This window comes from Elephantulus edwardii, unplaced genomic scaffold (genome assembly GCF_000299155.1).
Source record: "Elephantulus edwardii isolate Elephantulus edwardi_28Jun2011 unplaced genomic scaffold, EleEdw1.0 scaffold00080, whole genome shotgun sequence".
NCBI lineage: Eukaryota > Metazoa > Chordata > Mammalia > Macroscelidea > Macroscelididae > Elephantulus > Elephantulus edwardii.
The window spans coordinates 6835420-6851017 of record NW_006399830.1 but is presented as its reverse complement, the minus strand read 5'-3'; the positions used below and the strand labels follow the sequence as shown (position 1 = coordinate 6851017).

The following is a 15598-nucleotide window of genomic DNA, read 5'->3' as shown; positions in this document are numbered from 1 at the left end:
AAAAAAGATACGGGGCTCTGAAGCGGTTCACTGGTTCATTCTTATGCAGGATCCTGACAGATCCCCCAACGATCTTGTGAGGATGTAGATTCCGTGTATCTTCAGGTCAGGAGGCTGAGAGGGAACAAACTGGTCCGAGGACCTGTTACTCCAGTCTCTGTGGACCCGCCCCCACCGTGAGCAAGGTCAGGAAACGTGAGCAGGTGGAATTCTCTTCCTCCACTCCATGTTTTCCCTGATTCCAACCTCAGCACCAATTTGGGGGGAAAACCGTCTGCTGGAGGCTCTTGTTTTAATTGCACTGATTCCCTCGTAGCTTAAACTGCAGATAAAATCACCCAACGACAAACAATGGCGTTTCCATCTTTGCCTCTTCAGCACAGAGGGCATCCCTGACAGAGCCATGCCTTCACTTGATGTTTCTTGAATTAACGAGGTTGTGTGTTCAAGAACCACCGCCCATCCCCGGGGACGACCATCCCGCTGTGGGGACCTGGATGGCACGCGGCGCTCGGAAAGCTGCTGAGTTGCACCGAAATTCCGACCCACTTTCAATCAATCCACAGTTAATTTTGCATGTATATAAAGACGAGACTAATGAAGGGCAGGAGAAGCTGGTTTAACGATTCGGGGGACTCGCTGAAGAGAGCATGATTGCCCTCAGAATTGAGAACAGAAGCACAAAAGGAAGGCAGTGAAGAAATCAGAGGATCTTCAAAATCGCTTCAGGGCTGGCTGCTTAGCTAAAGCTGGAGACAGAGGCAAGAGAGAAGGATGCCCAGAACTAGCGCCATCTGTCGGAGTCATCGGGTGCTGCTGTAGCAGACACACCACAAGCAGAGAGAGGGCTCTGACAGAAGCTCACCTCTCACAGCCTCAGGGGGGCTACAAGCCCAAAGCCAAGGCGCCAGCTCCAGGAGCAGGCTTCCTCTCCCACCAGCTCCTCTAGGGAGCGTCCTTATCGTCAATCTTCCCTGTGTCTAGCAGGTTCTCAGCCCAGGGACCCTGACTACACAGGATGGGGAGATTCCAGCCCTGCTTTTTTGGCAATAAGAGGCCCTTCCCATCTGCTTAAGCTCTTTCATATGTCAAAGGAGCTCAACTCAAGCTACAACCTACTCCTGCAGATATATACACCCTACCTACCTTTTTAGCCTAACAGCCTCTAATCCAGAGCCCTAGTGGTACAGTGTGTAACATGTCAGTCTACTAACTATAAGGTTGTTGGTTCAAATCCACCAGGCACTCGGTGGCAGAAAGGTGGGCAGTCTCCTCCCAAGAAGATTTACAGCCTCAGAAACCTAGTGAAGGGTCTCTCTGAGTGGACAGCAGTGAGTCTGAGTGTGGGCACTATTTTTTTTTTAATGTCATAAAGGTTGGGATTTACAATACCTAAGGTAATATCAAGAAAACAAAGATTCTCACCACTGGGCCAATTGGCAGCATCAGTATGGATGGCGAAGAGATTGAGATAGTTAACAGTTTTCGTTTACTTGGTTCCACAGTCAACACTCTTGGTAACAGCAGCCAGGAAATCAGGAGAAAAAGTGCATTGGGAAAGTCAGCTGTGAGGGACCTCTCAAGAGTACTGAAGAGCAACGACGTCAGGCTGGAGACTAAGGTGTGCCTGATCCGGGCTATAGTCTTCGCAATTACGTGCTATGCATCAGAGAGTTGGACAGTGAATAGGGATGATAGACAAAGAATTGATGCCTTTTAGCTGTGGTGCTAGAGAAGAGTGTTGAATATATCATGGACTGCTAGGAGAACAAACAAGTTTGTCCTGGAGAGGGTAAAGCCAGAATGCTCCCTGGAGTCAAGGATTCTGAAGCTTCGTCTGACATACTTTGGGCATGTTGCAAGGAGAGACTGGTCCTTGAAAAGGGACATCATGCTTGGGAGAGTGGAGGGATGGAGCAGAAGAGGAAGACCTTCGATGAGATGGATCGATTCTGTGAGTGGAGTGGTGGGAATGAACGCATTTGAGACAGCTAGGTTGGCACAGGATAGAACGGCATTTAGGGCTCTTGTACATAGGATCGCTATGAGTCGCAAACAACTCGATGGCACATAACAACAACAACAAAGGTAAGTACATCAGATCACAAAATGGAGAGCAAGTAAAGACCACTGGTCAGGCTGACACATATTGGAGGACACCATTCAATCCAAGACTTCTTCCTACAGAAGGTCAAGTCAGGGTATGACTGAGCTACATGCATAGGAACTACAGAAGCAGGTGAGAAAGAGCCTTCAGGAAAACAGGACTATCACAAGGGAAGTCACTACCGAGCTGAAGCAGGGGCCTCAGACGTGAAGCCACCCTTGAGTTACCCAGAACTCAGCAAGGTAACCAGAAGGCAGCAGCTCAAGGCACACGGGCCACGGGGTGCTGCTCTGTTAACCCAAAGGCGGTGAGTCTCCGGGGCTTCAAATCTGCCAGCAGCTACTCAGGAGAAAGATAGCCATCCCCTCTCGTTATAATTCATAGGCGGGAAAACCCAACTGAGGGCTGCCAGGAGTCATAACCCACTCCAGACTCAGGGAGTGTGACGAGGGGATGGCTTCAGGCCTTTGAGAACTGCCTATCAGTTATGAAAAGTGCTTTTCTGATTTATGAAAATGTCATGTGTCTGAGCATTTCCTGCTTAAGCCTGGCATTCAGAGCCCTGCAGATACAGTGTTACTAATGCAGATACTAAGTTACCAGGCAAAGCCTAAATACCAAATGACTCTGTAACATTCCTAAACTACAGAACACAGGGTAAGAAAGAGCTAGAGGTGAGCCTCAGAAAGCCCAGGGAGGTCACTTGCGGGCCAGGTCCACTCGAGAGCAGAGCGGGGGCCTGCTGTGGGTTTGTTCACACGCATTCACATTCTTTTGCAGAGAGAAGAGAAATACCTTTAAACTGCTTAATCATGTTCTGGTGGTTTTCAATGGCTTCCTTCAAGATCATTTCCGGCTGGTCCATCTTCCACCGCCATTCAGTGCCCACCGGATTGGTGTGGTGCCTAGGAAGAAGACAATAACAGGTCATCAATCACGAGGCTCTCCACAAAATCTGGGCTGTGGCCACCCAGCACTCAGCGGTGTAGACACAGCAGTGTTTTAAGCCATGATACCTGGCAAGGGCGGATGGACAGAGGGGTCACTGAGCACTAGTCGGCCATCTCTCCAGCTCCATGCTGACGGTCCACCCTCCTTCACCTGATCACACACAGGACACACACATACACAAGGCAGGCCCATCAGTGCCATCCAAGTGAACAGCGCAGAGAAAGAATAGGGAGGCGGAATGCTCCTGCACTGGGGTTCTCAACAGAAGTCAAGTTCAAATCCACCAGCAGCTCCATGGGTGAAAGACAGGCAGTCTCCAGTGGGATCTGCAGCCTCGGAAAGCCAACGGAGGGGCAGCTGGGGGTGGGTCTAACTCGACAGCAATGAGCTATGTTATTTAGCTTCTACCAGATCATATAAACAACGGGAGGGGAGGGGGTGGTGCAGACATAGTCATAATGTATGAGGCTGCTGACCGAGAGGCCTGCAGTTCAAATCCACCGGTCACTCATGGCAGAAGGATGGGAATATACCAGAAAGATGTCCAGCCTTGGAAAGCCGAGGGAGCACAGCTATCAAACACGACCAGCTCCCTGGTAGTGGGTCTGTTTCAGATTTGGGTCGCCACAAAACAAACTACAAATCACATTCAAGTCAAATGTTTTGAAGGTAAATGAGGGAGGGCCGGTTACTGTCAGCAGTACAAGGTCAGAGGAAGATCAAAACAGTGACCCCAAAGCAGCAGGTGAGGTGGTCTTAGTGGGGGGAGGGGAAGACAAATGAGGCAATCTTCAGTCAAGGAGAAAGGATCAAAATGAAAACACTAGGGATCTAAGGAAGGTAAGAACTGAGGAAACGTTTGTGGACAGAAGGCTTCTTAGCAACGACTTTCACAACAAAACGGCCTTAAAGTCAGCTTTGTCCTTCTGCTCCCTACACAAGGAGCTGAGTTGACACCTTAGAGCACCTGCTTCTACTTCTAAGCCCGCGTGCACTCTGATGTGAATGGACGACCTGGGGAGGGGGGCAAGGTGCAGAGCACACAGGGAGCCCTGGGTGAGTGTGCATGTGTGCATCTACACACACACTCATCTTTACACGTCTCTTCATATGCATGCATGGTAATTTCTCTGCACAGCTGCAGAACCTTCCAGACCATCACAGCGGCTGCATCCTTTCAAATTCCCTCACCCAGGCAGTGTCTGAGGTCCCAGCTTCTCCACATCCTCCCCAAGACTCGAGACCCCATCTTTTTAATTACAGCTAATCCTCCCCAGTCCACAGGGTCCACATCTGTGGCTCCACCAAGCATGGAGGAAAAGGGAAAAGGCAAGGAAGTGGTTGACGTAATCACTCAGGAGCTAAGAGGGTCGGTTACATTGTGCCGTAAGCTTACAGTGTAAACCACATTGTACTATAACTAACGCAGCAATTATTTAAAGCACAAAGGAGGCTGTGGAGCTAACAAATATGAGGGACTTGAGCTTCTGGCGATTTGAGTGTGGGAGGGACTGGAGAAAAGGATGGGCAGTGTCCTCACATTGAGACTGGCAGCTTGGAAACCCAATGGAGGGACGCCATGAGGCCGAAGTGAATGGATGGTAGCCACTGAGTGTAGGTTGCTATTCTTTGATGCCATCAAGCCACATGTCTCCATGTGACAGAGCAAATCTGTGCCGAGGCTTTCCAGATGGCAACCTTGACAGGTACACATTCCCAAATCTTTTCTCCCCACAAGTGTGCTAAATGGATTTGAACTGCCAAACTTCCAGTTAGTAGTCAAGCACACTATCAAGGTTCCTCTTAAATATCATACTATCACTGAAAAACAATTTAATAAACAGACTCTTACTCATAGGGTTCAGCCTCGCAGCAACCCATGAAGAAGGTATACAGTTGGCCCCTAAATAAAATGAGGGTCAGGGGGTGCCAACCTCTCACTTGGTCAGAAAGCCAAATAAATTGACAGCTGACCCTTGAACAGCACTGTTTGAACAGCACGAAATTGAGCGTTTTGAAGATTCACTTAAGACACCATGTGATGTTAAGTCATCCCCACATGAGGGACACCAGAGCTCATACAAAAGCAAGGGGGAACCCCAACGCCTGTGTCAGTGGGACGTGGGGTGCACACCGTGTTCCTCAAGGGTCAGCGGTGGTGGTTTCATTTCACAGTCAGGAAACTGAGCCTCGGAGAGTTTTTTTAAGACACTGATCTGTCAAAGAGAACAGGAACATGTTTCTGTAAGCATTGAACTAAATCGTCACTACCACTTTTGGGCATTTTTGCTGCAGTCTTCTTTTCTTTCCCCTTGTTGTGAACCGTCGAACTGGATCCACCTGGCACAGGAGGAGATTGCCCCTCCTTCTCCAAGAGAAGCATCTGGTGGATTTAAACTGTGCGCCTTCAGGACTGCAGTGCAGCTTCTTGCCATTAGGCCACCAGAGCTCCCTTGACGTATGCTGGGGCTTTTTATCCCCCTGAATTATTCTTAAATGAAACATATGGTGACTTCTAATTTTATTTTATTCCTTCTTTTCAGTAAGCAAGCATCATTTTGAATTCTAGTTTGAAAAGACAGTACAATAGTGCTATACTTCTGTATCGGAATTCACGGTTAATGGAACACCTCGTTTTATTTATTCTTCTTAAAAAAATCATTAATGAATCTAAGTTTATTGTTTGCCTTTTTGTAAATTAGAATGAAATTTTTTTTTCCAAAAAGCCGAAGGATTATGCACTATTGGCTATAATTAACATCTATAAGAGGATTGTCTACTGAAACTTGTTACTTCCTTTGAATCTACCAAAAACAATTAGGTTGGGAAACAATTTTTTTTCAACTCACAGTGACTCTCAGTTGGTACATGACACTGTAAATCTTCACAGGCAGGAAGGTCCATCTTTCCCCACGGAGCAGCGGGCAGACTTGAACCAACATTCTTTCCTTTGGTGAGCAGCCAACAATGGACACCAGGCTCCTTAGCACACATGGACTTTTTATTGCATGGGAGGCCAGGACCCCAAACCCTCGAGCTGTTCTAGGGTCAATCGTATTTAAGAAAAAGGTGCTATTGGTGACAGTGTCACTTGACTTGTGGTGGTCACTGCCCCCTCACCTGGGGATCATCACCTCAGCACCACTCACAACAGGGTGACACTGCCCCTAGCTGAGGACGGTGTCCTGTCAGCAGCCCCGTCTACATGCCAGAACCACACACCCTTGGCCCCCGCTGTGGCAAGTCAAAGGGTCTCTGTCTGTTGTCACCTTTCCGGGTAGATGCGTGAGAAGGCATGATTTTACCACCAACCCCCCAGCTGAAGCCCAAAAATACACTCTGCAACTTTCCATCTGACCCTGATCAGTAGAAAAGGGGACGCAAACAAGGAACGGAGCTGTGAGGGTGAGATTCGGCGCTCTTTTTAAAGAGCTGTTATTTTTAACAATTTACATTACCTACATGAGAAAAGGAGCCATAATTTTGGATTTTGAAAGGCGGGTTCCATCTTGTTTTGGGTGAAGGTCGAGTGTGGACTGTTTGGTTGTTTTTATTTCACTCCAGCTGGGAGTGAGCTGACTGGATTTGCTGAATCGGGCTAATAAAGAGCTGTTGGCTGGAAGCCTCTTGTTTAAGAGTCAATCAGGGCCTGGGCACAGGTCTGGATATTGAAAAGCTAGTCAGTCCTGGTTTTTAATTGTGTTTAGAAGGAACAGTATTCTAAGTAGTACAGCACTGGTCTGTCAATTTGCTCTACTGAGGTAACCTGGGGTTGCTGTGATGCTGAAAGCTGTGCCACTGGTGTGTCAAATGCCATCAAGGTCAACCATGGTGGAGAGTGTTTGGTGAAGCTCCCAGATTAAGACAGGGTTGGAAGCAGGAGTGGCATCCACTTCCTAAACAACATGCCTACAGAAACTCTACAGAATAGGATTCAGGTCTTTTGTTCACAGGGTCACTACGAGTCGTGCTTAACTTGGCAGCATTTAACAAAAACATCATCATGTGTGAAAAAGAGCCATACTACTCAGTAATTAAAGCACTAGGCTGTTAACCAAAAGGTCAGATGTTCAATCCACCAGCTGCTCCATGGGAGAAAAATGTAGCAGTCTGCATGCATGAAGACTCAACATCCCCTAAAAAAAAGAAATCAAACCCACTGCTGCTAAGCGGGTTCCAACTTCTACCAACGTCCCATCGAGTTTCCAGGACTGTAAATCTTAACAGGAAGAGACTGCTCATCTTGCCTGCAGAGGCCACTGGTGGACTGGTCAGCAGGTCAGCACGTAACACGCTGTGCTGCGAGGGCTCCATGCAACCTTGAAAACGTCGTGGGGCAGTTCTACAGTCACGCGGGGGCAGAACAGACAGCACAGATGGGTTTGCCTTTGTCTTTGGGGAGGTGGAAATACACGCAGATTAAAAATTATACGATGCCTGTGCTTTCTATTAAAATAGTAAGAACTGAGGTAGACAAGAAGTCCTGCACTGTATCAGTTTAGCTGATAACCAGCAAGTCAGAAGCTCAAACCTACCCTGCAGCGCTGAAGGAGAAAACCTTGCTGACATTCCTCCATAAAAATCACTGCCAAGAAAACCTAAAGGAGCAGGTCTCATGTCACACGAGAGTCAGAAGGGACTGAGCGGCAGCACCGAATGACCACAGCGTAGGCAGGCGGACCACAACTGGGTACGTGCCGGCAGACAGGAAGCTTCATTCTACTCTTCTCTCCATGTAAAATCTTCATCAATTCAACTCTTCTCTCCTTTAGAAACAGAGTCTGTGTCCGTCTCAGAAGTCTCTCTCAGTCTAGCTGGAAGCATCCCAGCTTATGGACCAGGCTGGTGTTGAAGGAGGTGAGTGGATGTGAGTAGAAAGGAGGGGGCTGGACTGTGCCTGGGGCATGAGATAGTTGGAACACCAACACAAGAGCCCAGGAATGAAAATGTGATGGACAGAGGAAAAGACGACATGCAACCCCAGGGTGCTGCGGGAACAGAGACCACACAAGCAGAGCTGAGAAAGGAGAGGCCTGGGACAAGGAGGAAGGTCAGCCTGGCCGCTGGACACAGAGGAGGTCCTGGTGCAGAGAGCCATCAGCATCAGACGAGACTAGAGAACTGTGCTATTGTGATAAGATTTCATACAGAAAGGACAGCACATGCCATCAGTAAACAGTGTTGAGACAAGTTACCCATGTAGAAAAATAAGAGTGTGCCTTACTTCATACCCCACACAGAAAACCAAACCCAAACCCACTGTGAGTCCATTCCGACTCTCTGGACCCTACAGGGCAGAGCAGAACTGCCCCCCAGGGCTTCCAAGACTGTCATGTCTATGAGAGTAAGCTGCCATATCTTTCTCCTGTAGAGTGGCTAGTGGGCTCGAACCACTAACCCTTTGGTTAGCAGCCTAATGCTTAATCCACAGAACCACTAGGGCTCCTTTCCATCAGACATGTATTCTAGATGCTTTAAAGACTTACTGAGGAAATATCATGGTCCCATCTGTTATAATTAAATATAAATATCTTTGCCACTACAGTGTGGGATTTTTAAATAGAGTATACATACTACGAAACAGAAAGTATTAACATTTTCAATAAAGCTTTTCAATAAACCTTAAAATTTCGGTATGAAAAGTGATATAATGGAGCCTAAATGCAAATGGTAGGAGTGAAATCAGAAAAAACAGTGGAGCACTGCCCGGGTTACACAATGGTTAAGCATTCAAGTGCTAAAACAGAAGGCTGGCAGTTCAAATCCACTAAATCTCAAATAATGTGTGTTAGTATGTACATAACTTGTAATGGAAGACTAGGCTTCTAAGAATATATTTGTATTCAAAATTAGTAACACTCCTTGCACCCTTGGCTGTACCAAGCCAGAGGTCAGTGCATCCTCTCCTATCCTCTCCCTTCTGAGATGTGCACTCAATTTCTAATAGCTAATCACGTTCCGGAGTCCTTCTAGTCCTACCAAAATGCCCCCTGGCCTTAATAAGCTTTCTCTTTCACTTGTTTAAAAAAACCCAAAAACCTCTCCAAGTCTAATTTACAAATCATACTCAGAATAAATATTTCTCCGGCCCTCAAGTTTACATAGAAGTCATAACAAAAATTATTTACAATTAAATAATAATTATTACTAATCAAAATCTAACAGATACAGTTAATGAAATGCATAACCTTAAAGACTTGCAGAAGACTGAATAATAATGAGTTCACTGTCTAGCTTAAATTAGAAAAAGAATAGAGGGAGAAACAGTAGTAGAGAAAAAAAAAGAATAAAGAATAGAAGCTAGAAACGGAAAACAAGATAAAATGGAGTGGACCCACAAAGCTAAATTCTATTTCTTCAACAAGACTTTATAGGTTCACAAACTCCCTGAGAAATCTGTTCAAGGAAAAAAACCAACCAAAAAAACCCACAACCAAATGCATAAAAACATATTATTGTTGGTTGCCTTTGAGTTGAGCATGACTCATAGCGACACAGTGAACAAAAGGCCTGAGCCTTTTTCTAACTATCCACATTTATCAAAGTTCATGGAGTCTCCAGAGCCTTGTTGTTTAGGAAGTGGATGCCACTCCTGCTTCCCGAACAACATATCAATATATCAAGTAAAAAAACAAAACAAAACACCATTATCAAGTCAGACAAGGGAAATTAATTACAGAAACTACAGTGCTCGAGGTGAGCATGAGGGCAGAGCTGGGCAGACCAGGTACAGACCTCGGACGAGTTCCCACTCGGTGGCCACAAACCTCCGGCCCCACTCACCGCCAGCAGAAGACACACTTGTTGGCGCAGGCCAAGCTCGGCGTGGTCTCCATGCAGCGATGGCTCTCGATGCCATAAAACGTGTGTTTGTAGCAGCCTCCTCTCCCCCGGAGCATGGACTGTGAAGAGCAGAAAACAAACGGCAATTTGAATAAAACCCTCAAAGCAAAGAAACAAACCACCATCATCTTTAACAAGAAACCTTGTGTTTCATGACCGTAAAGACCCCTGCCGGCGCCCGCCTGATTCAGATAAATGAACATTATGGCCTTCCAGTGCTTCGCCAGTGCTTCGATTGTCTAAGACCCAGCGACTCATTAACTCTAAAAGCTCTGTGGGGAGGGCGGCTGATGCTCTGATTTGCTAACTCAACCTTTTCCAATAATATCAGTACAATAACATATCCAGTCAGTCCGCTGTAACATGGCTGGGTTAGGATGACCGTCCGTCCACTTTCGGGGGTTTGGCTACGTCATGAGCAGTATGAACGGTAATCAACGGGATACACAGCACATCACTTGCTGCTCTCATCATACTAGCAAGTTTGTATGTAGTATTGCCAGTCTCCAAAGACAAAGATCACATTTTTTATAATGGGTTGATGTAATTAATGACATAAATCTACACAAATTAATGCTATAAAACATGTCCATGAATGAATATATTAAAAGGCAAGATGGGGGAGCTCTGGTGGCCTAGTGGCAAGAAACTGCACTGCAATCCCAGAGGAACACGGTTCGAATCCACCAGACGCTCTGCCGGAGAAGGAGGCGCAATATCCTCCTGTACCAGTCAGATCTGATTTGACGGTACACGCACACAAAATAATAATTAAAAAAAAAAAGGCAAGATGGTTTGTCAACCTTCATGCAAATAAAAATACATGTTTTTTAAAAGGCCAAATTTCTAAGATTCATACATCAGAATGGGAGGAAGCCTCATCAGCCACCTGGATGCCAATGACAAACACTTGTCCGCTGGCTGAAAATGAAGAGGGCTGCCATCAGAGACAGGATGGTCAGTACAGCCGTTTAGAGAGAGTGGACATCTGGAGAGATTTCACCCTGGCCTCACAGGAGCTGACCTTGTGCGGACATGTCTACCTGAAGTCATCCATGCACTGAGATTCTGCGTGGGAGCTGGGAGCTCAATTCAGGTCGATCAACTAGAACCCTCAGGCCAAGCCCAGCCCAGGGTCCGCTTCAGTAAATCATGGAAGCTGGAAGACAAGCCATGCCCATTCCTTTACAGACCGTGTCTGGATCGTCTGTGCCATCACAGCGGAGGGAATGGGAGGGGGACCCCAGAACCCACAGACTAAAGCATTACTCTCTGGTCCTTTAAGAAAAGTCTTAGCAAGCCTTGATTCAGGTATCATACCCCAAAGCAAAACACATTCCAATTAGATTAACAGGCAGACCATCTAAAAGTCTAAACAAAGACAGAAATGACGGCTTCCCTCATCTCTGGACTAGAAATAATCAGAAAGCTTAAAATGTGGACAAAAATATACACTGTAAATATGTGGTAAATAAGTTGTTATGTGTTATGTGCCGTCGAGTTGTCTATGACTCATAGCAACCCTATGTACAACAGCCCTAAACCTGCCAGTTTCATTATCTCTGACACACTTACCCCCATTACCCCAGTCACTGAATCAATCCATCTCATTGAGGGTCTTCCTCTCCTGCGCTGTCCCTCCACACTCCCAACGATGATGTCCCTCTCTATGGACTGGTCCTGCCTTGCAACATGTCCAAAGTATGTCAGACAAAGCGTCAGAATCCTTGCCTCCGACGAGCAGCCTGGTTTCACCCTCTCCAGGGTAAACCTGTTCGTTCTCTTAGCAGTCCATCGTCAATACTCTTCTCCAGCACCACAGCTCAGAGGCATCAACTCTCCTTCTATCTTTCCTAGTCATTGTCCAGCTCTCTAATGCATAGCAAGTAACTGCAAAGACCATGGCCTGTATCAGGTACACCTTAGTCTCCAGAATGACATCATTGCTCTTCAGTACTTTGGTGAAGTCTCTGACAGCAGACCTTCCCATTGCAATATGTCTTTTAATTTCCTAGCTGCTGGTGTCAAGAGTGTTGATTGTGGAGCCAAGCAAACTAAAGCTGTTTACAATCTCAATCTGTAAATATGTATCAATTGAAAAAATATAAAACCTAAAGTATATCTCAAAGCAATCATATGCTCACCAGAATGCTGACTGTTTTTTTTAAGTGGAAAACAACAAATGTTGGCAAGGTGATAGAGAAACTGGAAACTTCATTGCTTGCTGGTGAGAATGTAAAATAGTTGTTTCAACAGCAAAGTTTGGAGGAGACTAAAAAAGTACAGAATTTCTAGATGATGGGCAAATCCACCCTTAGTGCGTACCCAGAAGAACTGCAAGCAGGGACACAATGGGTTCATCTCCCCCATGGACACTGCAGCGCTATGCACAACAGCCAACCGATACAAACAATCCAAGTATCCACCAACCAGCGAACAGACAATGGACAGACAGACAAAACATACACGCTATGGCATACTATGCAGCCAGGAAAAGGAATGAAGTTCTGATTCACGCTACCAGATGGATGAACCTTGAAAACAGGACACCGGGTAAAAGAAGCCAGAAAAGAATAAATACTGAGCCTACTTATGGGAACTGTCTAGGATAGGGAAGTACACACAGACCAAAGCTCCTAGCCTGGGAGGAGGGCGAACAGGGGAGCTACTATCCAAGAGGATTGTGTTATTATTTAGGATGATGAAAAAATTTTGGAAGAAAGATAGTGAAAATGGTTGCATGTTGTTGTTGTGGTGGAGGTTATATGCCATGGGTAAAAATAATTAATAAGACTGAATTGTACACTGAAAAAGAATCAAAATGGCAAATTTTTAGGTCAAGTAGTAAGAAAAAAAAATTAAGACAGAAAAATGAACTAGCAGAACATTTTTCACAAAAGATTATCCCACTCTTTGTTAATCATTTTAACAAAGTGTTCCCAGAACAATTCTAAGAAAAAAGACCACTGATAAACCCTTTGAAATGGTGATGTCATTTCTAGGACTTTGATCTAAGAAAATAATCTAAATGCAAATAAAACTTCCTGCAATAACATGTTTGTTACATAATTATAATAATGAAAGAAACAGAGAAACAACCTCCTCATCCCTCGGTGAATGGCAAATTAATTTATGGCACATTCATCTATAATTAGGATATCATTTAAACAAATACAAAAATTTTAAACAAGGGAAAGTCAGGTCTTTTTAGGAAAAGGCTATGAAATTGTGTACATTATGATTTTAAATATCTACAAACATATGGGAAGGTAACTAGAAAGCCATTCCTATAGGGTGGAATATAAAGTTTATTTATTTCTCAGTTAGTGTTCAGTCAATCTTCTTTACCAAAACTATGATTCAAAAGCATCAGTTCCTGCATAGTCCTTATTCTCAGTCCAGCTTTCACAGGCACAGAAGGCAAATGAAAACAGCATGGCTTAGTGCTCCGAGTGACATGCAGGAATTACAGGCCATAAGTTAAAGTTCTAAAGAGCAAGGATGTCACTTCAGTAAAGAGTAAAACAGGCCTATCTCAAGGCATGGTATTTCCAACTGCTTCATTTGGATGAGAAAGTTGGACAATGAATATAAGGAAGACAGAGAACAAACCACTCCAAAAGACAATGGTTAACTCCCCAACCTAAATACTTCTCATAGCTTGGGTGGTACAAATGGTGAATGCAACTGGCTGCTGACCAACAAGTCAGAGGTTCCAGGCCACCCAGGCGCACCACAGAAGAGAGGTCTGCTGATCTCCATCCCCAAAATCAGCCACTGAAAACCTCAGGGAGCACAGTTCCATCTGGACGGCAGTCAGTGTGGGTAGGAGGGAGAGTGAGTTAGTGAGTGTGAGTCTGTGTGTGTGTGTGAGAGAGAGAGAGAGAGAGCGAGCGAGCACGAGCTGGCTAGCTGGATACGCATTCCTCTCCATGTGGCATGGGCTGAGTTGACTCACAAAGGCCTCACTCTGTGAGCCGGTGGGTGGTACCAATGCTTTGGTGATTCTTCACTTCCTTCTCTTTCCCCAGCAGTCTAGACCAGGCTTCAAGCATGGTCGTGGGGTACACAGAGGAAACACCCCAACAGACATCAGCCTCCAGGGCCAAACACTATCACTTCTGCTTGCATCACATTAACTAAGATCACAGTGACTCAAAGGGGTTGTTACCGATTGAACTCTGTCCCCAAAAAATATGTGTCAATTTGGCTAAGCCACGATTCTCCTCCACTTTGTGATCTGATGTAATTCTCCTGTGTGTCGTCAATCCTTGCCTCTATGAGGCTAATGAGGAAGGACAAGAGGAGATTACATAATAGAGGCAGGAAGTAATCCAGAGGATTTGATTGTATTTTTAACCAATCTCTTCTAAGACAGAAATGTAAACAGAGATCAGAGGGACCCAGAAAGAAGAGCTGGGAGCAGAGCACGCCCTTTGGACCTCAAGTTCCCGCTCTGGGGGCCTCTTACACGAGGCCAAGACACATGGAGACGTGCAAGGAATGGGAGGTACACGGATGCTGAGACACACCTTTCCCCCAGAACCAACACAGGGAGAAAGCCTGGAGCTGGTGCTCTCAAGTCAGGATTCCAACCTAAATTTCAAGATAGAGTAAGTATTCTGTTTGTTAAAGCCATCCACTGTGGAATTTCTCATGTAGCAGGAACAAGGTAAGCCGGACAGGATGGGCAGACTTAGAGTCCGATGGAGGAAAGGTCAGCCAGCTCGTGAGCACCAGGAGCCTCGGTCAGAGGGGTCAGCACTCAACAACCTGATGCCACACCCACACTCATCCTTTTCGAAGAGCTTTCACACACTTCAAACAGCCAGAAGCTCCAGAGCAGCCTCCAACTTACAGGAAGGTTCACCCAAAACCACACTGGGTGATCAGGACCTGGTCTGCAAGTGGATGAGACAAGTATCGTGAGATAGTCAGTCTCACCATCCTTGTCTCTAAGGAGCATCCTGGCTGCGCTCCCCCTAAGACACCTGTGTTTGTCTTTCAGCACTCCACAGAGTAGTCATTACTCTACCCCAGTACCCCAACACAAAGGCATCGACTCTTCTATCGTCCTTAGTCCACCATCCAACTTTCAAATACAAGCAAATAACTGAAAAGACCACGGCTTGAATCAGGTAGACCGGAGTCTAATCTCCTTGCTCTTCAGTACTCTGGAGGGCTCCCCAGCAGCAGATCTGTCTTTTTTTTTTGCTTGCTTTCAAACAGTGCTTTTTATTCTCTCATTCTGTCAGATCTGTCTTTTTATTTCTTGACTGCTGGTACCAAGGTGGTGACTGTGAATCCACCATGTAAGATTAAATCATTGACAACTTCAATCTTTTCTCCATCTGTCATGATTTTCCTCCCCATTGGCCCAGTGAGGACGTAAAGGAAATAGCCTATATTTTAACTGGGGTGGGGGCATGTGAGTTTCACATGTCAGCATTCACTGAACTCATTGAAAAAAATTCATCCAAAATCTAGCCATTTTCTTGAATGTAAAGTATTATTTTTAAAGCTAGGGGGTAGGAAAATCATCGCCTGCATGTAATGACGTTGGTGTTGCATTTAACAGCCCTATGAAAACTGCATAAAACAGAAATAGCGTTTGATTTTAAAAAGCCAGTACCAACAATGAATGAATGGAAATCCAAAATCTCTGTAAATGTTCATTAAAATTAATAAAATTTTTTT

General features: G+C 45.6%; 1 protein-coding gene across 1 annotated transcript in view; it reads right to left on the bottom strand.

Annotated features, from left to right (window-relative positions):
- Positions 1 to 15598, bottom strand: part of TYW1 (tRNA-yW synthesizing protein 1 homolog (S. cerevisiae)) — a 100182-nt gene that overhangs the window by 55696 nt on the left and 28888 nt on the right. The window contains exons 10-12 of the mRNA XM_006889778.1: positions 11823 to 11828; positions 9842 to 9960; positions 2903 to 3012 (exon numbers count right to left, since the gene is read on the bottom strand). Coding sequence (XP_006889840.1) covers positions 2903 to 3012; positions 9842 to 9960; positions 11823 to 11828 — 235 coding nt within the window. The remainder of the gene's footprint in view (positions 1 to 2902; positions 3013 to 9841; positions 9961 to 11822; positions 11829 to 15598) is intronic.